We start from the raw sequence: 22157 nt of genomic DNA on the forward strand, positions 1-22157 counted from the left end.
ATGCTCGATTGAAGAAGTTAGAGCTCATCCAGGACTTGAAGTCTGATAGACAATCGATCAGAATATTCCTGCAATCGAAGGTGGAGGCAGATAGATAGGGTTGGGTGTAATCCGCATACATATGAAAGTTAACCCCGTGTCTCAGGATGACATTGCCGAGTGGGAGCATGTAGATGCAGTATTAAAGAGGAGAAGAACGAGGAACAGGAACTGTACACTACACAAATCCAAGCCATGGTGGTAATGAGCATTGTCTTCTGCATTCTTGATACATCTTTTCTTATTCTCTGATACTGGCTCCTTTGTAATGGTGGGAACATAAAACCCCTGGTTTTAGACAGAGCTTTAAACTAGCACCAAGACCTGCACATTTCTTGTAGACCTAGAGCGTAGGATGTGAGTCAAGAACTGAACATAAATCAATCTCATGCGACATCGTTAATCTAACTTTCTCTTTCAGACACTGATTGACTCTCTGTGGATTTCCAGCATTTTCTCTTTTTAGTTCAGAGTTTCTTGCATTAAAATAATCCTTGATTTGATATAGCGCGTTATCACATCATTGAGACAAAGTGCTTCACAAAATATACTGTAAAGCAAATTGACTACTATAATTTGTGGGTGAAATATTATCCCAAATGCAAGGAATATTATTATTTTTCTTTGTTCTGCACTGTATAATAATAATCCTTGCATTTGATATAGGACCTTACCACGTGTTTGAGACGTTTCAGCTCTTCACAGAATATACTGTAAAGTGAATTCACTGCATTTTGTGTAGCTCTTAAGGTTGATTCTCACTGATATTTTGCTTACTATTTGAACAGGACCATTTGGATGAGGTTGGAGAATGAACATGATGAATGATCAGGGAGTTGGCAGATTTTCCTCTGCCATTTCCAGTACCCCTCCCTCCCTGTACAGTTTCTACCAGCAGGGGCTGTACCCCATGACTCCTCATGTTCTCACACTCGCCCAACGCCTGACAGGTACGGAAAAATTCTACCCAGTTAGGCTCAGTTAGATATAAATAACACTGCCACTGATCCTTTACACTTTACTTATCTCTCTCTCTCTCTTTCTCTCTCATATTTTCTTACAGACTCATTAAAGTAAAGGTATAAGTTGCACTAATGTTCATTTTCCAGTTCAAACTCTTTTTCTCTCAGTTTAGTTTGAACAGTTATACTCGAGTTTAAAACATTACATCATTGCATTAGATGATACAGGGCAATCAGGCAGTCCAATTACTCTGTTTCCTCCTTAGGTTGCACTTCCTTTCCCAGAGCATGACTAGCCTTTACCTAAGGCAGGGTGATGAATACCCTCTTATACTGCATACATCGGCAATAATGTGGAGCTAAATCTTTCAGTCAGCTCCAGAGGCTTGCAGGACATGATTATCTGCACACACGCACAGTGCATTAGTATTGCAATGATGTCAAGATGTCCCCTTGATGGAACATCTTGACACTATTGCAATACCAAGAGTGGAGCCTGGAAGGTGTGCCTAAAAATCAGGTGGCTTAATAAGAAATCCCATTAGAAATCCCGCATTTTGCATGCCAGCACCACCTTTTTAGAGCACACATTAGATTGTTCAAAGATACAAGAAAATAAAACAGTCCTCTATCTTCAAGGTCTTTTCAAGGTCCCTTTCAATCATTGTGTGAAGCATACAAATAACTGTACTTTTGTGATGAAGGATATTACCTCAAGCAGGAAGTGGAATTGCTCATTCTGTTGTTGGGTATAGTCCTTGAGGTGAGATACAGGAATCATCACTATGAAAAGCAGAGACGAAGCAGGACAGCATTCACTGCTCAGCAGCTGGAAACCCTGGAAAAGACATTCCAGAGAACCCACTATCCCAATGTAGGAATGAGAGAGACACTGGCAATAAGCACAAACCTGCCCGAGGCAAGACTGCAGGTAACCTCTTTCACTGGCCTGACTTGGCAAAAAATCTAAACTTCTTTCCCAGAAAGAGCGAGAGATCTGGATGCTGTATTTTTGTTTGGAAGTTTCCTGACTATGTTAGTGGATGTGAGTGGGGTGGCTGCGGCTGGAGGTGTGCGTGTGGGTGTAGGTGGTTGTACATGTGTGCGTGCATGCTTCTTTTAAAGTGCTCTCACCGCTATCAGAAATGAATTAGTTTACAACTGATATATAGTGCTTAGAGTCAGATTCTATTATATTGTTAATTTTGGTCCATCTCTGAACATAAGCACATAAGAATTAGGAGCAGAAGTAGGCCATTCGGCCCCTCTAGCCTGCCCCGCCATTCAATAAGATCATGGCTGATCTATTCTAACTCCACCTACCCGCCTTATCCCCATATCCCTTAATCCCTTTATTCACAAAAAATCTATCAATCTCAGTCTTGAATATGTTCAAGGACTGAGTATCTACAGCCCTTTGGGGTAGAGAATTCCATAAATTCACTACCCTCTGAGTGAAGAAGTTTTTCCTCAACTCAGTGTGAAAGGGCTTACCCCTAATTTTAAGACTGTGACCCCTGGTTGTAGTTTCTCCAACTCGGGGTAAAAGTCCCCCACTATCTATTCTGTCGTGCCCTTTAATAATCTTATAGGTCTCTATAAGATCACCTCTCATTCTTTTATATTCTAGAGAATATAGGCCTAAATTGCTCAACCTATTCTCATAACTCATCCCCCTCATCCTTGGTACTAACCGAGTGAATCTACATTGTACCCCCTCCAAGGTGAGTAAATAGGAAGCTCAAAACCGCACACAATACTCTAGGTGTGGTCTCACCAGGGCCCTATACAGTTGCAGCAATACTTCCCTACTCTTACATTCTAACCCTTTTGTAACAAATGCCAACATACTGTTAGCCTTCCTAATTGCTTGCTGTACCTGCAAACTAACTTTTTGTGACTGGCGTACAAGGACACCCAAGTCCCTCTGAACGCTAACACTATCTAAACTCTCCCCTTCTAAAAAATAATCTGTTCTGCTATTTTTGCCACCCAGGTGCATGACCTCACACTTCCCTACATTATACTTCATTTGCCACCTATTTGCCCACTCACCTGGCCTATCTATATCTCGTTGGATTTTTTTAATGTCATCCTCGGTGTTTACTCTCCCTCCTAGTTTAGTGTCATCTGCGAATTTGGATATATTAAGTTTGATGTCCTCATCTAAATCATTGACGTAGATTGTAAATAGTTGAGGCACTCCACTAGTCACATCCTGCCAATCTGAGAAGGACCCGTTTATCCCTGCTTAGAGATTTGTGGATATAATGTTGCTCCAGATTAAATTGTTTTGCTCAATGAAGTTTTTATTAAAGGACTCAGCATACAGTCTATCTTTGAGTACATGTGATGTCTGTTTACTAGTGAATCACATGGTCTAATCATTGGGCTGTGGTGGGAGCGAGGGACAGTGATAGTTGGATGGGCAGTTTTGGCTTAGTCAGATGTTCATTCTGAAATGGAGTTTGTCTCCTATCAATCTTCTAGGTGTGGTTCAAGAACAGGAGAGCAAAGTTTCGTAAAAAGCAGCGCTCTCTCCAAATAGCACAATGTCAAGGGAAGGACGAATGGCAGGTTACGGAGTCCGAACAGAAACAGGAAAAAGACTTGAAGCCAGTCGACAATGAGAGGAAGAGCCTAAGCACAACTCCCAAGGGAGGGGAGAACCAGCTCCCTTTGTTATTGGATTACAAAAGCCCTGTTAATGACTTGGCCTCTCTGAGTTCACTGGCACTCGCACCGTATTCTAATCGCACAATATTACACAAACCGTGGGATAGTGAACTCAGACTCCATGGTGTTGAAGGTAATTCAGTATTGGAAACATTTTGATATGTTTGTGAAGGAGTGAGAGGGTTTGTGCAACCAAAGTAACCTCAAACGTGTTGTTATCTTTAAATCCTTCCCTTATATTTGTATATATATACATATATAATATATATATATACTATTATATATATATACGCACACATAGGCAAGAGTTAATGGTTAGTATCCCATTCCTCGTGCTAATAAACATATGTTCTCTCCTCACTGTCTCTCCTGAAATTATTTTTCCTTTTACTGGAATACAGTTTTCCACATTGCTCCATTCCTCTCCTAAAGACACCGAATCTTCCCGAGGCACAAATCTATGGACAATTTGCTTCCTCGCCCAAGTAGCTAATCTTTATGTCTGAGGTTATTTGACTTTGCTGGACCTTGCAGTTGAGCTTAATCCTGTTATTACCTGCTGTTCCTCACAAAAGTCCTAGAACACGTTGTTGCCAATCAACTTCGCACAAACCTCTCCTCCCATTCCCTCTTTGAACCCCTCCAGTCCAGTTTCCGCCCTGCCCACAGTACAGAGACTGCGCTTGTGAAAGTCACAAACGACATCCTCTCTATCAGTGACCAGGGCCCCCTCTGCCTCCTTGTTCTCCTGGACCTTTCCACCGCGTTCGACACAGTCGATCACGCCATCCTCCTCCACCACCTTTCCTCCGTCATCCACCTCAGTGGGTCCGCACTCACCTGGTTCGAGGCCTACCTCACAAACCACCAGCAGTACATCTGTACAATGGCTTCTCCTACCGCTCTCAACCGGTCACCTGCGGGGTACCCCAAGGATCCATCCTTGGCCCCCTCCTCTTTCTGATGTACATGCTCCCTTTTGGGGATGTCATCCGCAGACATGGGGTACACTTCCACATATATGCAGATGACACCCAACTATATTTTCCCACCTTTCTTTGTGACCCCCAGTCCCCTGATGTTCTGTCAGCCTGTCTGTCAGACCTCAGGAGCTGGATGAGTGCAAATTTCCCTTCAGCTGAACATTGACGAGATGGAAGCCATACTCTTTGGCTCTCTCAACATCTAAAATCTCATGGTTCTCAACTCCTCCACCTACCTGACCTCCCCCTAAAACTCTCCGAACCAGTACGCAATTTAGGCGTCAGGTTCGACCCTCAATTATCCTTCCTCCCCCACATCCGGTCCCTCACCAGCACCGCCTTCTTCCACCCCCAACGCATCGCCCGTCTCTGCCAATATCTCTCTCCAAAAGCCGTTGAAACCCTGATCCATGCTTTTGTCGCCTCTCAGCTGGACTATTCTAACGCCCTCCTCGCCGGTCTCCCCTCCACTACCATCCATAAAATCCAGATTATTCAAAACTCTGCCGCCCGCATTCTCACCCGCACCAAACTCTGCTCCCCGATCACCTCAGTCCTTGCCAGACTGCACTGGCTGCCTGTCCCAAAGAGGATTGACTTCAAGATCCTCACCCCTGTCTTCAAATCCCTCCACTCCTCTGCACTCCCCTACCTCTCTGACCTCTCTCCTCAAAACAGTGCCCGTGGCCTCCTCCTTGTTCCCCGAGTCCTCCGCTCCACCCTTGGTGGCCGTACCTTCAGCCACTGTGCCCCGAGGCTCTGAAACTCCCTTCCTCACTCCCTTCACCTCGTCCCCTCTCTTCCTATTTTTAGGTCTCTGCTGAAGACCTTTCTTTTCGACTGCGCCTTTGGTCACCTTCTTCCCCCTGGCTTGGCCCGGGGATCCGTTACTGTGAAGCGCTCTGAGATGCCTTCTGGCATGGAGGGCGCTATATAAGTCCAAGTTGTTATCATCTGCATGTAATCCACCAATGTCACTGAATAGTGACCAGGTCAAAGATGTTGGCAGATAATTTTCCTCCCTCACCCTAGGATGCTAATTTTAGCATCTCTCCTGAGGTTGGCTCACTCAGCACAGAACAGAAATCAAAACAAGTGTCCTTCCAGGTAGCAAGACTCCGTGTTACTCCAGTTATTCCAGTCAATATCTGTAAATATAGAGCAATTAAACACAAGTGTTTAGTGGTGTTCAGATTAACTTCACACTCTAAACGGGCCTCACCCTATTCTGTGATCTTCAGCTTTTTGTTACTACACTGAAGAAGATGAATGGAGTTTGTAAGCTGTTGCATATGTTTCTCCTGCAGGTGCTGATTCTGATATCGGAGGTTTACGTTGTCTGACGTCTTTGGTAACTCCCACCCACTCGTCAAACATGTGTGTTTTGCAGGATGATTTTAGCAGATATGTTCCCATTCCTGGGTCCATTGGCTGCTATTTTTCTTTTGACCTTCCATTGGGTACCAGCCCTGTTTCCTACATAGACATCAACACAGCTACTGCTCTGTGTAATATGCAGTGTCAGCAATGCCCGCAAGAAGCCTGGACTTGTCCCATCCCCGGGAAGCTGACAAGACTGACCTCCAAATCCTCCAGTATTGAAAGCCTGAGGCTCCGTGCGAAGCAGCATGTGATGGCTCTTGGGCTGCACAAATCCAGCACAGCAAGAGAATACAGGACGATAACAAACACACCTAGCTGGGAATTACATTAGAGGGGAAGTGAGATAGGCGAGCCTGTTCTTCAGGTGCATGTTAGCTGTGAGGAGCATGGTGATGGGTTTCCGAATGTATCGAGATACCCGGTTGACCAACAAAAATTAAACATCTTATCATATTTATTCAAAAAGAGAAGTTTCTCTCAGCCTCCAGACGCACAAAACCTCCAGATAAAGTGTGATGGCTATTTATTTGACTTTGATGGATTACCTACAAAAGAAAACACTTCATGGCACTTGACAGGAATTACTAGCAAAGTACTTTGAAATCTTTTGATATGATAAGTTGCTACAAGAAGTTAAACGTTTTTATGTTCTTATTCTAATGGCACAGAATGCTAGTTTGCCAATGTACTGTGGTGCACTAGATGTAGGACATAAATTACTATTCATAAGATGGTGAGGGGATGGTCATTGGTTTCCAGGACAGAGAGAGAGAGATGGGAAGGAGCTTGTGAAGTAATCTTATTCGACTCACATGCCATGTTAGTGAAGAATGTCAGTGACCATTTATAGGCATGTGGTAAATGGAGTTGCCATTCAATCCATTTGCGCCTGTTGCAGCAGGCTGATTCTTATATAAAACAATAATATTTTTTGCATTTGATATAAAGTTTCAGCGTGTTGTCAAAATGTCTCAAAGCACATTACAGAATTTTACTGTGAAGTGCAGTGACTATTTTTTAGACAAATGTGACAGCTAATTTACACACAGCAATGTTCCACAAACAGCCATGAAATAAATGAATTATTTTATTTGGAGAATTAATTGGACAAAACGTCAACTTTTCAATTGTGCCATAGAATCTGTAACATCCACCTGAATAGGCAGACACCTCCAACAAAACAGCATCTCCAGCACTGAATTGGAGTGTAAATCTAGACTCTAGATTATGATTATTTCTTTGCAAAAAAAATAACAGATTGAAATGTTTCCAATGAAGTCAACATTGTGGCCTGGTTTAAGAGTTATGAACAGACTTCATCCTTTAAATGAATAATACAAATCCCAATATTGCGGGTAGTGGAAATCTGGAACTCTTCCCCCCAAAAGGCTGTGGATGCTGGATCTATTCAAATTTTCAAGACTGAGGTGGATTTGTTAGATAGGGGAATCAAGGGACAGGAGCAAAGGCAGATAATTGGGAGTTGACGTACAGGTCAGCCATGATCTAATAGAATGGTGGGACAGGCTCGAGGGACTGAATAGCCTTCTCCTGTTCGTATGTTCCTACGTTTCCAATGGTCCGATACAGCTGATCCCTGGTGCTTACTGAAAATGTAAGTAATTCTGTTTTATGTATCTGTGGGGAACACATGTTAAATGTGAAATGCAAAGCATTGTTAATTTGTCTTCTAGACAATAAACACTTCCAGAATACTCTGGGCGCTGGGCCCATGAGTTTAAGCAAGAAAATTCTGGCAATGTAACTATAGAGACTGTTCATTGCTCCAAAATTCTGAATACAGTAGAAATCCATTTTTAATTTATTTTAGTGATTATTATAAAACAGGTGAACCTAAATTCAAATACAATTTGAAACAAGAGACTTGGATACTCGGCAAAAATGGCTGGCATCAGTGCAGTGGATACTGTGCTTGAGTGATCCAAGATCCCAAGGAGATGTTGAGAGTTTGCAGCACAGAAAGAGGCCATTCAGCCATTGTGCATGTGCTGGTGCTCTTCCTCTCTGGGGCTAAATTCTCCAATCCTATTCCAATGCTCTTTTCTTATACCCACTTTTTGCCCTGTGATTGGATGCTAATATAATAAAAACCTAATAGTCTAGGCTGACACTCCATTGTGGTAGTGGGGAAGTGCTGCCTTGTTGGGAAGTGCTGTCCTTCAGATGAGATTTTAAATCAAGGTCACTGGCAAACACTGGATAAAATTAAACACCCAATCATAACTAATTGTGGGACATTTGGAAATAGGTTGCTGCATTTGCCTAAAAATACATAATCACTACACTTTATATAAAAAACCTGAAGTGATTTGAGATGTTTTGACATACAGCCAGGATTATGATTATCATATCATTAGTGAAATATGCAAAATACATCATCCTGCCAAAATAATATGGTGAAATGTCAAAGTAAAACTTTTAGCTTCCATAACAACCTCTTTGAGTATGTTTGAAAATGATTAAACTATTGCAAAGTTGTGTAATTCTTTCACAAATCAGACCTGCAAATCTGGTTTTGTCTAAAAAGAGGCTGAGTTGATGTACTGGTTCATCCAGGTAGCTTTACACCTGAGCAAAGACATAGGCTGTTGTTCCAATTGCTTCAATTTGAAACTGAATCACCAAGGCACCTGGTCAAAAGGAAGCCTCCTTCACACATTAAACCTATGATCTTTCATTTCGAACCTCATAGCAACAAGAAGAAGATTACATTTGTATAGCGCCTTTCACGTCAGGAGGACGTCCCAAGGCGCTGGACAGAGTACAGCATTTCAGACCCGAGCTGGGGTTGGGGGGTGGAAAGGAGGGGAGGGGAAATGGGGTGACCAATGGCATGGTGGAAGAGGAGGGTTTTGAGGCGGGACTTGAAGGAGGCTAAGGAGGGGGCGAGGCAGAGTGAATGGGGGATGGAATGCCAGAGGTTGGGGGCAGAGTGGCTGAAGGCTCTCCCGGCAATGATGGGGTGGTGGTCGGAGGACATGGAGCAGTCCGGAGCCAGCTGAGCGGAGGGAACGGCCGGGTTGGTAGGGTGGGGCGAGGCCATGGAGGGCTTTGTAGATGAGGACGAAGATCTTGAACTGGATCCTCTGAAGGATAGGGAGCCAATGGAGTCGGACGAGAATGGAGGAGATGGGGTCACGGAGTTTGGTGCGGGTGAGGACACGGGCTACAGAGTTCTGGATTATCTGCAGCCTGTGGAGGGAGGAGTTGGGAAGGCCGACAAGCAGAGCGTTTCATAGTCCAGCCTGGAGGTGATGAAGGCATGAATAAGAGCTTCAGCGGCCTGAGGGGTGAGGTAGTGGCGGAGTCGGGCGATGTTACGGAGGTGAGGGAATGCAGAGCAGGTCATGACTTGGAAGTGGGGAAGAAAAGACAGTTGAGGATCGAACAAGACACCTAGGTTCCTAACTTTCCTAGCAAAGTAAACAGCGCAATGAACACATTCAAGCACATATCTGGACAGCTCATTTATCATTCTGAGAAATTAGGTGTACAAAAATATCTTTCCAAGCAGCAGCAAAGATATATGTTTCATTAAACAATCTTCTTTCAATCTTGATGCAATTGAGAGATTCAATACCATGTATTTAATTCGACTTGTATGTTCCTGGAGGTATGATTGGCTTTGGGTGATGGGGATGAAATGTTCATACAAATACTGTAGTATCAAATTGCTGTGGATTTTACCAGTATCAACTTCAACTCACTGTGCAATTTCTGATCTATAGCTTGCTTCATCCAATTGTTTAGCAACCAAGAATTTATTTCAAATGGTTTTAAGTGCATGCACACAAAGCAAGTATTGGTTAAAACAAATGCAACTTTTTTTATTGGAATCTTTTTAAAAGAATAAATTGGAGCCTCTCTTGTAGGAGAACTGTTAAATGAACTGCAGGTAAACGAACCTGGACCAATAATTATTGAGTATGTTGCACATATATACCTCGGATCAAACTGTCAAGTCAAGCACCATGCTATCCAGACAAGGCTAACACCTAGCAAGGATATCTATGCAGCTGGTAAACTGGGGAGTACATAGAACTATACATAGTACATAGGGAGGAAGTGCAAGCATGCATGCAAAACAAGTTACAGTGGGGGCTAGAGTTTCTGATCTCCAGAAATATGTTTTTGTTTTACTAAGCTTTTATAATTCTAACCTGAAATGGGATTTTCCTGTCACAAAGATACAGTGGAAAAGATGGCTAATACTTAGCAATTGGCGTACGTCAGAGCCTGATATTTATTTGCTATCAAAACTGGCAGGTTAACAAAAAATTCTACATTATAAACATACAATGGCATATCTGTAATTAACAAGGCCAAGCACTATATACAAAGTAGCATAACAATCCTAAAAAGTGGAAGCATTTCTCATAATGACACACAATATTTAAATACTATACAGCTTCTTCCTCCACACTGCAGGCATGAATCAAATCCCACGTTTCCTGTTGAAAACAATTCTCTGTTACTTCAGGGGGTTCACTTTAATGAGTGAGGAGTCACTGTCAAACACTTTGTTCAAGTGGAGTCTTACAGCTTAATGGTTAGAGCATTTGCCACGCAAACGATAGGACCTGGGTTCGATTCCCGGGCATGGCAAAGGGTTGGGCAAGTTTCTTTACTCCACATGTTTACCAAGCAGTAAGTGGGAACCCAGTTGTTAGTCGATTGGCGGATCGCTTTTCTGGGGGTAATAATCCCTTAAGAAAAATTTGATCACTCAATCCACGACAGTTGGTCTCTCGCTTGCGGGATGAGTGCTCTAACCACTGAGCTACAGGACTCCATGTTTTAGTCTTGGGGCGTGGGGAGGGACAGAAAATTGGTGTACATGTATATAGCTCCAATGGGATAGTCAGCATAAACTTGTTGGGCCAAATGGCCGTCTCTGTTCTGGGATTTCTATATCCTTAGTGGATCCCTGACGGATGGTTGGTTAGCTAGCTCCCCCACAACCCTAGCTCAGTAACTTCTCCACACTAACTACTCTGCAGCTATCAACACTCACGAATTAAACAACAGTTAGAGGAAGATAAGGAATGTAACCATGCTCTGGGTAGGATTTCCACCTGGATTTATATTTGCTCTATTTGTAGCATTTTAGAGCATCCAGAATCTGTCAAATTCAGTCTTAACTTTCAAGCTAGTTCTTATAGTTCTCAAAAGAAACATACAGAAAATTGCTCAAAATTCAGGCTGTATTTAAGAATTTACCAAATTCCAGACACTCTGAAAAGCTCCATAAATAGAGTGAACCAGGTGTAAGGTCTCTCCACTAACGCTTTCTTTGATTATGAATACTGGTTCTCGGCTGTGGCACATCGTTCTTCCAGCCAGATGTTTGTGAACCTATGTAGAAATATACTGTGACGCACTGCATATGTTACTGCTTGCATTATCTAAAAGGTACAAAGTTTACAAAACAAACTTTGTTCACTTTTCACGGCTGATTCCCCTGCACGGGATGTTCACCCGGCTTCTTCAGCAGAGCAGTCAATGCCAGCGTAGGTGAACTTTTCAAACAGCGTTGTGTTTACGTAGGTCTGAATCAAAATAAAAGGAAACACAATAAGATGGAGCCCACTGAACGCTTGTACGACTGAGAGCTCGGCAGCAAATGTGAACAAGCATTTGGTCAAGAGCTTTGGGATGTGCTGCATAAGAGACGTGACATAAGTATAAGTTGTATTGTATTGCAACAGTATTACCTTTCTCTCTTCTAACATTCTGTTAAGTGACACCAGAATTTGAGCGAATGTCGGTCTTTCGTAGGGTTTTTCACGCCAACACTGTCTCATCAGTTCATAGCTGAAAGCATAGAAAATTGTTTATGCTTTTGAAAAAGTTACAAAATGTTAAAAAAATTGTGACAATCTTAAAGTTACAATAAAAAAGTGCTCTAAAGAGATGAATTTGAAAGCACTTCTGACCATTTTTGCTCCATTCTTTTGTCAAGAATACACAAATCAAGATTACAATACATTATAGAGGATATCGAATAGACTACAGTGTAACAGGATAATCTGCTTGGTAGGAGCTTGGCATTTGTTGAGATTATAGAGTACTCAAGCACTGAATTTCCTTGTTAGCTTTTAAAATGACACCACCAGTCTATGACACACAGAGCTTCAGGTAACAGTTTAAATTATAGCCTCTAGAGAGGATGTGACTACCTGACTGGTCCTCATTCACCATAAATCCTTCACTCTCTGAATTTTCTATGGTCTCAGGAGTGCTTTCTTTGAGGATACTTGTCTCCACTCAATGCAGTATGGCTAGCAAATCACACTCAGACTTCATGTCTGAAAGTGGAGTCCTGTAGCTCAGTGGTTAGAGCACTCGCTTTGCAAGCGAGAGACCTGAGTACAATTCCAGGCAGGGCGAAACCTTGGGCAAGTTTCCTTACTCCACATGCCTAATAATAATCCCTCCAAAACCAAAAACAATAATAAATTGGTCATTTTCAATCTATGACTGTTTGTGGGACATCGCTGTGCGCAATTGGCTGCCGCGTTCGCCCACAAATATACAGTCAATTCACTTTACAGTGTGTTCTGTGAAGCGCTTTGGGACGTCCTCCCGACGTGAAAAGCGCTATATCAAATGCAAGGATTATTATTATTATTATTATTACAGTAAAACTCGCATAAATCTGATCAGTACAAATCATATAATCGCCTAAGTTGCACATCTGCCTGAGTCCTGTTCAAGAGTTTATAATTCTATGCAAGGTTGACATAACTCATACTTTGCATAAGTCATATTAAATATATGGTCCCAACTGATACGACTTATGTGATCTTTACTACAGAGTTAAGAGCCGATACCTCCATGTCTCATTGATGTGACTGACAATCTGGACAACCTCCAACAATGCCTATGATTATTGCGACCTGCCTGGCTTCTCTTGACAACTCGGCCTCAGGGAAAACTTGCTCAATAAGCTGGAAAGGCTAACGATCCAAAGCTCAGCATTCATTTTTATGCTGAGGGGTTCTACATCCACTGACAAGGGGAGTCAAATGTATTGAAGGATTTGAGGAACTTACACTTCACCGACACAGTTCAATGGTTTTTCCATCCTGTATCCTTGGGGTAGTTTCTCATAAAGTTCAGCACAGGACATCCCACAATATGGCGTGCCACCTAGCCACAGTTGCAAAGCAAAGAAGGGTTATTTTATGTTATCCTTAAACAGGACAATTTCAATAGTTTAGACGAACCATGCAAGAGTAAAATACCGTCGTGTAAAATACTGGGGTGAAAAATATAATAGCATTTGACAATAGTGCCATTTCACACTGTTGAAACGTCTCAGAATGCTTCAGAAAATTTATTGTAAAATATAGTAAAATATCAGCTGAGTATAAATAGCTGAATGTGGCAGGCAATTTGTGCACAGCAATGCCAAATAAATAGCCATGCGGTGAATGCTCAATTTTATGTGGAGGATTGTTGGGCAGGACATCATGAGAAATTCCCTTCTCTTTTTGAGTAGTGCCATGAAATCCTTAACATCCACTTGAATAGGAAGATAGGACTTTGGTTTAATGTCTTACCGAACAATAGCACCCCTGACAAGGCAGCATATCCCTAGAATGCCAGCCTAAACTAGAAACTCAAAGTCTCATCGTGGGCTTGGACCCATAGCCTTCTGACACCTCAACACCAAGATGTGATGTTTCATAACAGATTCAAGGTGGTAAATATCTCAGAGATGGGCAGGAGATATTCACTATTTTACACACTCAGGGAAGGAATTCAATTCAATTTGATTCACTCTAGTCTCTTAGTTTTCCAGAATTTTGAAAATTCTTAAATACAGCCTTACTTCTGAAACCAGCTGTCTGTAAGTATTTTTCCAAATTAATGAAAATTGGCTTCAAAGTTATGACTGATTTCAACAGTTTGCTCTGAAAGGCTAAGAGAATAAAAACTGAAATGTTTGAAATCTGGAGAGGTGGAATTCAGCCCGTATATAATTGTGGGCTCACTGGTATCATATAAACTCCTGTCTCCTCGCATTCCACATGGTTACGTGAATGAAGTAAAAGATTGCATCACTTACCTAAACTAACAATTTCCCACAAGAGAACCCCATATGACCACCTGCAAAAAGAAAATTCAGTGAGTGAATGTTATATGTTTACAGCTCTTTGGTGATGGGTTATGATTGAGAAACAAGTCATTGTTCTATATATATATGCAGTTGGATCACTTTATCTGAAAAAGGTATTGTTGTAATTTCTGTTTGTTAAGAATGTACAAAACAATGAAACAAAATTTGTGATATTCATAATGTGTTTTTATTGACCATATTATTATAATACTAATAATCCTAGCATTTGATATAGTGCCTTTCATGCTGGGACGATATCTCAACAGGATTTATTGTAAAGTGTAGTGACTGTGTATGTTATAGGGGAAATTTAGCAGCAGTGAATTTGAGTATAGCAATTTCCCACAAAGTCAAGTAGAGGAAGAGGGTCACAAGATCTCAAGATTACAAGACTAGTTTGAATGATGAAGGCCCTTCGGCTCATATGATCCTCCTGAACACCCAGCTTATTTTTCTCCCATTACAGCATCAAGCATCTTTTTAAATAAGTCCAGTGTCCTGGCCTCAACCACCCTTCCTAGCAATCTGCTCCAGTCATTAATTACTGTCTAGGTAAAGAAAAACTTGCTGGTGCTTATCCTGAAATTTCCCTTTGCAACTCTATATCTATGTCTTTTTGTTCTACTATCTTGGTGCATTCTAAAGTAAATAGATTCTGTAAGTTGGGGGAAGTAGCCTCAATGAGCAGATCAGGAAGCTTAAGCATGTGCTCTGAGGATGTTAATACAAGCAGATACAGGTGGAGGTTTCAGGCTGTAGATAAACTAGCAGAGTCAGGCCCAATCCTAGTGTGAGGTGCAGAAGTGAAACTTACACATCGCTGTTCGTAGTGTAAACGCTGTAATTTAAGGACTCAATAGCCATCCATCGAACAGGAAGCCTTCCCTATCAAGAACAGAAATTCAAAAATATTGCATTCAAAGTATCTACGCACACATATTGATTCAATAATAATAATCCTTGTATTAGATATGGTGCCTAATCGCATCAAAATTTCTCAACGGACATCACAGAGGCTTCTGTACAGTGTAGTGACTGTGTGTTTCTAGGTGACTCAAGTAGTTATGTTTTTTATATAAAAATAAAAATAGTAAACATTTAATTTCCTTTATATAAAATTTACTGTCTCTCAATTAAATGTTTACTATTTTTGTTTTTATATAAAAAACATAACTAGTAAACATTTAATTGAAAAACAGTAAATTTTATATAAAGGAAATTACTACCATATCTATATACGCACAAAAAGCTAACTGTGTTATCATGTCTCATGTCTCATGGGCCGGTTTACGATGAATTGCGTAAAAAGGCTGACTTCTGGGCGTTGTCAGGTCATTGCTGATTATTTCCACTGGTTGGTGAGTCAGTGAATAGAGAGCATCAATTTAAGATAACTACCAAAGATCCAAAGCGGGAGGATTAGAAGGATGTTTTTATACAGAGTCGCTAGGATATGGAATGCCCTGCTGGATGCAGTAGTGAAGGTAATATCCATAGAAGCTTTCACAATAGGGAACTAACACCTATCTAAAATGAAGTAATTTTCTGGGGTATGGGAAAAAGCAGGTAAATAGGAACTTTTTTAAAGAGCCAAAACAGTCACAATGGGCCAATATCCTTCTGTACTGTAAATTTCTTTTGTTCCAGCAGAGAGCAGTAGATTTAAGTACTGTGCCAAGATTGTCTTATGAGATAAAGTCATGCCTTCAAAACCTTGTAAGGGAAAGAATGTCTGGTGTGGTTCGTGGGCAATTATCATGGATCTCAGTTAAGCAATATGGAATATTAATACAAAAGACCATCACGCACCTCTGATGGCTCAGTGAATTGACCCATTGAGCAGCTATGTTTCACAGACCAGTGAAGTCCCTTCTCTGGGCTGAATTAGTTGATGCCACCTCAGGCAGCAGTAAGAAATCAGTCAGGGTTCAAGCCCTGATCATTATCCAGTTACCCGTTTGGGGCTGCACATTTGTAAACAATACCAGATGAGGCGGCAACTATGTTTGGTTGTGATGTCCCCTGCAGTCTATCAGACTTCTACTTTGCCTTGTTAAGGCTCACTTGAACAATTGCCTCTTGGGGAGTATTAATTGATGAGTGGTACAGTTTAACTGTATTGTATCTCATGTGGAAGAAAAAAAAGGAGACACAGGGTTCCCCGAAGCCACCAACTCATCCAAGAATGTTATGTGGCCTGGAGAAAGCTGAGGAAGGAGAGAATAATAGCATCCATCCCAAGAACCTGAAAAATTGAATCATTAAACATCGATGCATTTTGATAAAAGAGAGGGTAATAGGAAGAGTGATGATTCTTCTGGAGTATAGCAGACTAGTTGGGTTGAATAGCCTATTTCCATGCGGTATCATACTACAGTAAAACTCGCATACGTTGCATGGCTTATGCAGACTAATTTACGCTTTGCATAAGTCATATTAAATGTGTGATCCCAATTGATATGACTAATGTGAGGTTTACTGTATGTACTGTATGACCCATCTTCGACTTTGCTTTCGATCTCCCTGCTTCCCCTCTACCCCCCCCAATCCCGACCCTCAGCTCGGGTCCATGGCTCTGTCTGTCCAGCGCCTTGGGATATCCTCCCAATGTGAGTGGCGCTATACAAATGTAATTTCGTTGTTGTAACTCCCTGTGTTGTGGTATAATTCAGCAGCTCAATGCCAAATGTTGTAATGGCCACTGCCTCAAGAGCTTCTGCACTTACCATAGTCTTTTTTACATAGACCTCTTTCCCTCTGGACAATCCAAAATCTGCAATCTTAGCAACGTAGTTATCACCCACAAGAATATTTCTCGCTGCTAAATCTCTGTGAATAAACTAAAGAATTAAAGACAACCATCAATAATTGAACACATTGTAGAAGTGTATGGAACAATTAGGGATGGATTTTGCACTGTTTTCCTGCCTTCATATTGCTTGAGCCAATCAGCAAGGCCTCAGTCTTGTTCACATTCAACTGCAGGAAATTTGCCCTCATCCAGGACTTGATGTCCGACAGGCAATCTGTCAGGACAGTAGTGGCCCTGGAGTTGGCCTCGCCCCACCCTACCTCTGCAACCTCCTAACCCCCTACCAATCTGCCCACTCCCTCCGCTCAGCCGGCTCCGGCCTGCTCCACGTTCCCCGACCCACCCGGGAGACCCTTCAGCCACTCTGCCCCCAACCTCTGGAATTCCATGCTCCAATCACTCTCCCTCGCCCCCTCCTTAGCCTCCTTCAAGTCCTGTCTCAAAACCCTCCTCTTCGACCATGCCATTGGTCACCCCCCCTTCCCCTCCCCTCCCTTCTTCCCACCTGACCCCAGCTTGGGTCTGAAATGCTGTACACTGTCCAGCACCTTGGGACGTCCTCCCGATGTGAAAGGCGCTATACAAATGTAATCTTGTTGTTTTCTCCTACAGCTTTTCCCATGCCTTGCTGCAAGGGGAGAGACTTATCTAAGCACCATGTTTCTCTACTGACCAGACAGAGGCCTCATTACCCAATGTATCAGCACAATCACAACATTTATACTAAAAACATTGCGCTGATCCTGAGGTGCACATTTTGGCTTGTTTAGGTGGCTTCTCAAGATACAAATGTTAATATTCTGCGCAATTTTTAGGGTCTGAAATATGCTGGATATACCGACACTCTGGTTAATGTGCCGATCATCAGTCTGCATGCAATACACTTCACAGAGGACATGGGAGTAACAATTCCATTCAGACTTGTGAATGGGAAATCCATCGGTTGGCAACAACAAAGGCAATGCACGTAATGCTCAATGGAATGCTCACCAATAATCCTTACATTTGAACACATATCAAGAGGACATCTCAAAGCTCTTCACAGCATAGTCTGTAAAGTGCATTGATCTTGTACTTTGTAGGTGAACACATCAGCCAATTTGCATGCAACCATATCCCACAAATAGCCAATGAATGACCAATTTTATTTGGGGGATTGTTGGCCAGTCCAGAATTTATTCTAACCTGTTTCTGGCTGAGGTAATCCATCCCTTTGGCTACGTCAGCGGCGAACTGTAAGAGCTGCTGTGAGGTTAATGTGGAAGCGGTGCTGTGCTCAATGGCGTAGGCTGGGTCCGTTTCTAGCACTCGGCTGTTCCGCAGGAAATCCAACAAATTTCCATGTGGCGCAAATTCAATAGCCACGTACAGGTATCCTGCAGAACAAAGATTCCACATCATGTGGAAGAATAGGAATGTCGATCCAGAGAGATGTGAATGTGGCTTATGGTGGATGAAAGGCATATGAAAGAGAAGGGCTTGAAGGAGTAAAGGGATAGGGTACTGAGATAGGATTAAAGCTATATCATTCCTCTGTGAGCCGGTCCAGGCTCGTTGGGCTGAATGGCCTCCTTCTGAGCTGAAGATTTCTATGTTTCTATATTTTGCAAAGATAGCACTAGTACCTTTGTGTTTTGTTCAGCCAAGTGTCTGACACATCAAGAACCCCATCACCATGCTTACCAGTATCCATACCAGACTGAGAGTTCCACATAAACATAGAATTGTCAGTTGCCTAGTATAGAGTGCTCTCTCTCCTGAGGGATGCATCCTGCTCACCAAATCGCTGAAGGTATTAGGAGCAGGTTGTCAGGGGCACAGGCTTGAGGATTCTTGAATTTTCACTGAGTTTAACCAGTAAAAAAACACACAGCTCGCCATTGCGAACATTGGCTGGAAAGCTTCTCCCTGCTTGTCCAGCTAGGACTACATAACCCAATAGGGCTTTGGGTGCAGGATTAAGAGGAAATGAGTGGGGAAAATCGCTGTACCCATAAAGGAAGCAGTATAGAGATACATGAAGCAACCTCATCTCTGACACAGTTCATAGGACAACCCTTGATTAAATGGCCACATTTTTAAGAGTTCTGCTTAACAGGAATTACATTTTGATAGTTACAAATGGAAGTCACAACCAGCGTTTCAAATCCTGTTTGCAAATATCGCAATATTACAATGTAATCTCCAGTGTTCTTGAAAGGGAGAAGGAAATGGCAGGGTATGGGAGGGAGTAAGAAATGGGTGGAGACTCATATGGAGTATAAACATGCACTGGTTGGACTATATGGCCTGTTTCTGTGCCATTCATTTTTTTGTGAATCTGTATAAAAGGAGAAGCCGTGCTACACATTGTTACATTATTCCTGTACAGTTCATTTATAGGCTCTCTTGGTGAAAGTCTGTAATCTTCATTTTACTGAGTAAATGACAATGATAGTCATGTCAGGTCGGGGGAAGAACGGAGGGTGACAGGAGGCTGAAGAAACAGTGAGTACAGTGACACACTATTTTTTCAGGGCCGTCACACTGTGTAAAACAGGATAATTCCTTATCTTGTCTAATGGAGAATGCATTCTATGAAGTGCGTAGACAACTTGTTTGAGGCAAAGCTTGCAGGGTTGTGTGTTAGGGAGGTGGTAGCAGAAGCAGTGTGATTCTCCTTCCCTCTCTGCACCTCCACCCACCCCCCACACTGCTGTATAAACGTGCCATCTGTAAATCAATGCCAGCATCACTTATCAACAGTCCCTTGAAAACTCTCTTTGAACGAGAGCTTGCAAGCGGCTGTTTTTAATGCTATTAGCCATCTCTTTAATAACATTAAAAGATAAGCGTCTGACTGTGGATCTCTGACATGTGCTAAGCCTTCTGTGCACAGAACTCTGAAATTGAATGTTGGCTTATTAACAACAATCTGGCTTCCCGTTCTGCAATGCTCCTGTATTAGAAACGACATCACTTCATACCCGACAGTCAAACACACCGATGGGTAGTTTCTTTTTTCACATTCTCGTCTCCCTAACACCATATGCAATAGTTTTGTGATACATCTCTTCTACTGGTGGAACACAGAGTATTTATTTGCACTGGTATTTCTCTTCACAAGTGTTGTATAAGAACGGGGCAGACACTGAAGCTTTTTCGCTTCTACCCGTTGACTGGGTTTTGCATTGGTTGTATTTCTGTTCCATTGTTTCACAGTGGGCCTGTACCATACAATGACAGAGAGCAGTACGGGAAATCCTACCCCGATGTTCACAGGCTCCCAGCAGGTTTATTATATTTGGGTGATGTCCAAGTTTGCAGAGAACTTCCAGTTCGCCAGCAAAGTCCCTGTGATCATCTTTGGAAGCATATTCTGCAGGAGGAATTAAACAAACCACACTTAAAACACAGGCAAATGGAATTCTAACAATGCCATTGACATTTTAAATAATCTATTTGATAGAATGCACAATGCAATTTACATTTGTGTAGTGCCTTTCATGTCAGGAGGATGTCTCAAAGTGCTTTGCAGTGCTGGATGGGCACTCAAACTGGAGTTGAGAGCCAAGGAGGAGTGAAAGTACAGTCAACTGTGCTTTGAGAATACACAAATGGAGGTAAAAAAACAGGGTATCTGATGCGATAACTGTCACTGGTGATAATTCGGCTCTTGGCAATGTCCCAGTCAATGACTGAACACCCTATGATTCTATTCAAATGGTTACACTCAAAGCCATTTGTGATGCCCATTGAGATGGCTGGTGTTGCTTTTGAAACTGCCATGGCGTCGAGGCACCGAGCATTTCAGCGCTGATCGGGAAACACCAAGTTAAATCAGCTTTCACAGTTAAACAGTATGATCACTGGACTGATAATCTTTAGTTGTTGGGTATGTTATTCATCTATTAAATAACTTATTGTCCTGGCCAACAATTCCCCAAATAAATGGCTGTGAGGGGACATGTGAGCAAACTGGCTGCTGAGTCCGCCCATAAAATACACGGTCAATCTACTTTACAGTATATCCTGTGAAGCGCTTTGAGATGTCTCGACGCCGTGATAAGGCACTATATGAAATGCAAGGATTATTATTATTATCTTCAACCAATACAAAAGCATAACACAAGAGCAATTATTCTTGTGAGGGGAAGGGCTTTCAGACGTCACATACTTGTTACCTTTCATGCGTTTAATAGCAGCGTTCATTTTGAGTCCATCCTTCTTAATTCGGGCTTTCAATACCTGTCCAAAATTCCCTTCGCCAATGATATCCTCAAATTTGATGTCATCCCATTGCAGGACTGGGTAGACAATGGGCATTGCCAAATGAGGTTTCGGTTTCCTGGACAGAGTGAGAGTGCCTGAATTAAACTGAATGACAGGCTCCTCCCTCTTCAAAAGAGAACAAAAGCGGGTTGAGTCTTAACCAGTCAGAAAAAAGCAACGTTTAGAAACAAAATTACATTTCTCTTTTGCTCAGGGATTACTGCTGGGTAGTCAGATCACATGCGATCTTTTAATCCTCAAATTGAAAAACTGAGGCAGCGCGGAAGAGAGTAACCAGGTTCCTTTTGTTCGTGCTTTAATGCAAACCTCTAAGGTTGGTTTTCTGAAAGGATGAGATCAAGTCGACCGAAAAATCTTTTTTATCCTTCAAACCTCTCTTCACCCACAAAATAGCCCGTCACATCAGTTTACATTATATCCTGTGATGCTCTCCGAGATATCACGATTATTAGCCAAATGCACAGCCAAGCTTCATGGCCATTGACATATTAGTTAGGGTGGGGGGGGTGAATGAGGAGGAGGAGGCATGAACCGACCATCGCCATAACATCAGAATAATTCCTATTTGGTGGTTTAGGAATTTCTATATGTAAGCCATGTGTTAGACCTATTGTTGAGGATGCAGCAATTCCACGTTGAGTTGACTGTTTATTAGCACTTGCTGCTTTCTCTGTTACAACAAACACTCATTCAATCGACTGTCGCTGATATGGTGAAGAATTGTGGCAGGCAACATTTTGCAGTAAAAGGGGCTCCACTTAGATTTAAATCACCCAAAAATATGAATTTCTTAACATCCAAGACTAATTTTAGACGTGATAAGGCACTATATCAAGATGTGATAAAGTGCTATATCAAAACGTGATAAGGCGCTATATCAAATG

The 22157-nt window shown here is 42.1% G+C and overlaps 2 protein-coding genes across 2 annotated transcripts in view; one reads left to right on the forward strand and one right to left on the reverse strand.

The window, feature by feature from the left end:
- Positions 1–850: 850 nt before the first annotated feature.
- Positions 851–6374, forward strand: LOC103178070 (diencephalon/mesencephalon homeobox protein 1). Its single transcript, XM_042346836.1, has 4 exons — positions 851–989; positions 1706–1932; positions 3492–3810; positions 5968–6374. Exons 1-4 carry the CDS (start codon positions 851–853, stop codon positions 6372–6374), a joined length of 1092 nt encoding a protein of 363 aa, XP_042202770.1.
- Positions 6375–9518: 3144 nt separating this feature from the next.
- Positions 9519–22157, reverse strand: part of tek (TEK tyrosine kinase, endothelial) — a 48267-nt gene continuing 35628 nt past the window's right edge. The window contains exons 15-23 of the mRNA XM_007892573.2: positions 21165–21378; positions 20249–20359; positions 18187–18377; positions 16916–17029; positions 15004–15074; positions 14139–14179; positions 13120–13216; positions 11779–11878; positions 9519–11613 (exon numbers count right to left, since the gene is read on the reverse strand). Of these exons, the coding sequence (XP_007890764.1) occupies positions 11539–11613; positions 11779–11878; positions 13120–13216; positions 14139–14179; positions 15004–15074; positions 16916–17029; positions 18187–18377; positions 20249–20359; positions 21165–21378 (1014 nt within the window). The 3' untranslated portion in view covers positions 9519–11538. The remainder of the gene's footprint in view (positions 11614–11778; positions 11879–13119; positions 13217–14138; positions 14180–15003; positions 15075–16915; positions 17030–18186; positions 18378–20248; positions 20360–21164; positions 21379–22157) is intronic.

Source organism: Callorhinchus milii, unplaced genomic scaffold (assembly GCF_018977255.1).
Source record: "Callorhinchus milii isolate IMCB2004 unplaced genomic scaffold, IMCB_Cmil_1.0 Scaffold1, whole genome shotgun sequence".
Taxonomy (NCBI): domain Eukaryota; kingdom Metazoa; phylum Chordata; class Chondrichthyes; order Chimaeriformes; family Callorhinchidae; genus Callorhinchus; species Callorhinchus milii.

Bases quoted from the DNA above. Each gene is read 5' to 3' on its own strand.
- LOC103178070 (XM_042346836.1), top strand. From the start codon at position 851: ATGAACATGATGAATGATCAGGGAGTTGGCAGATTTTCCTCTGCCATT. The intron at 990-1,705 runs GTACGGAAAAAT...TTTGTGATGAAG, and splicing joins ACTCGCCCAACGCCTGACAG to GATATTACCTCAAGCAGGAA. The intron at 3,811-5,967 runs GTAATTCAGTAT...TTTCTCCTGCAG, and splicing joins CAGACTCCATGGTGTTGAAG to GTGCTGATTCTGATATCGGA.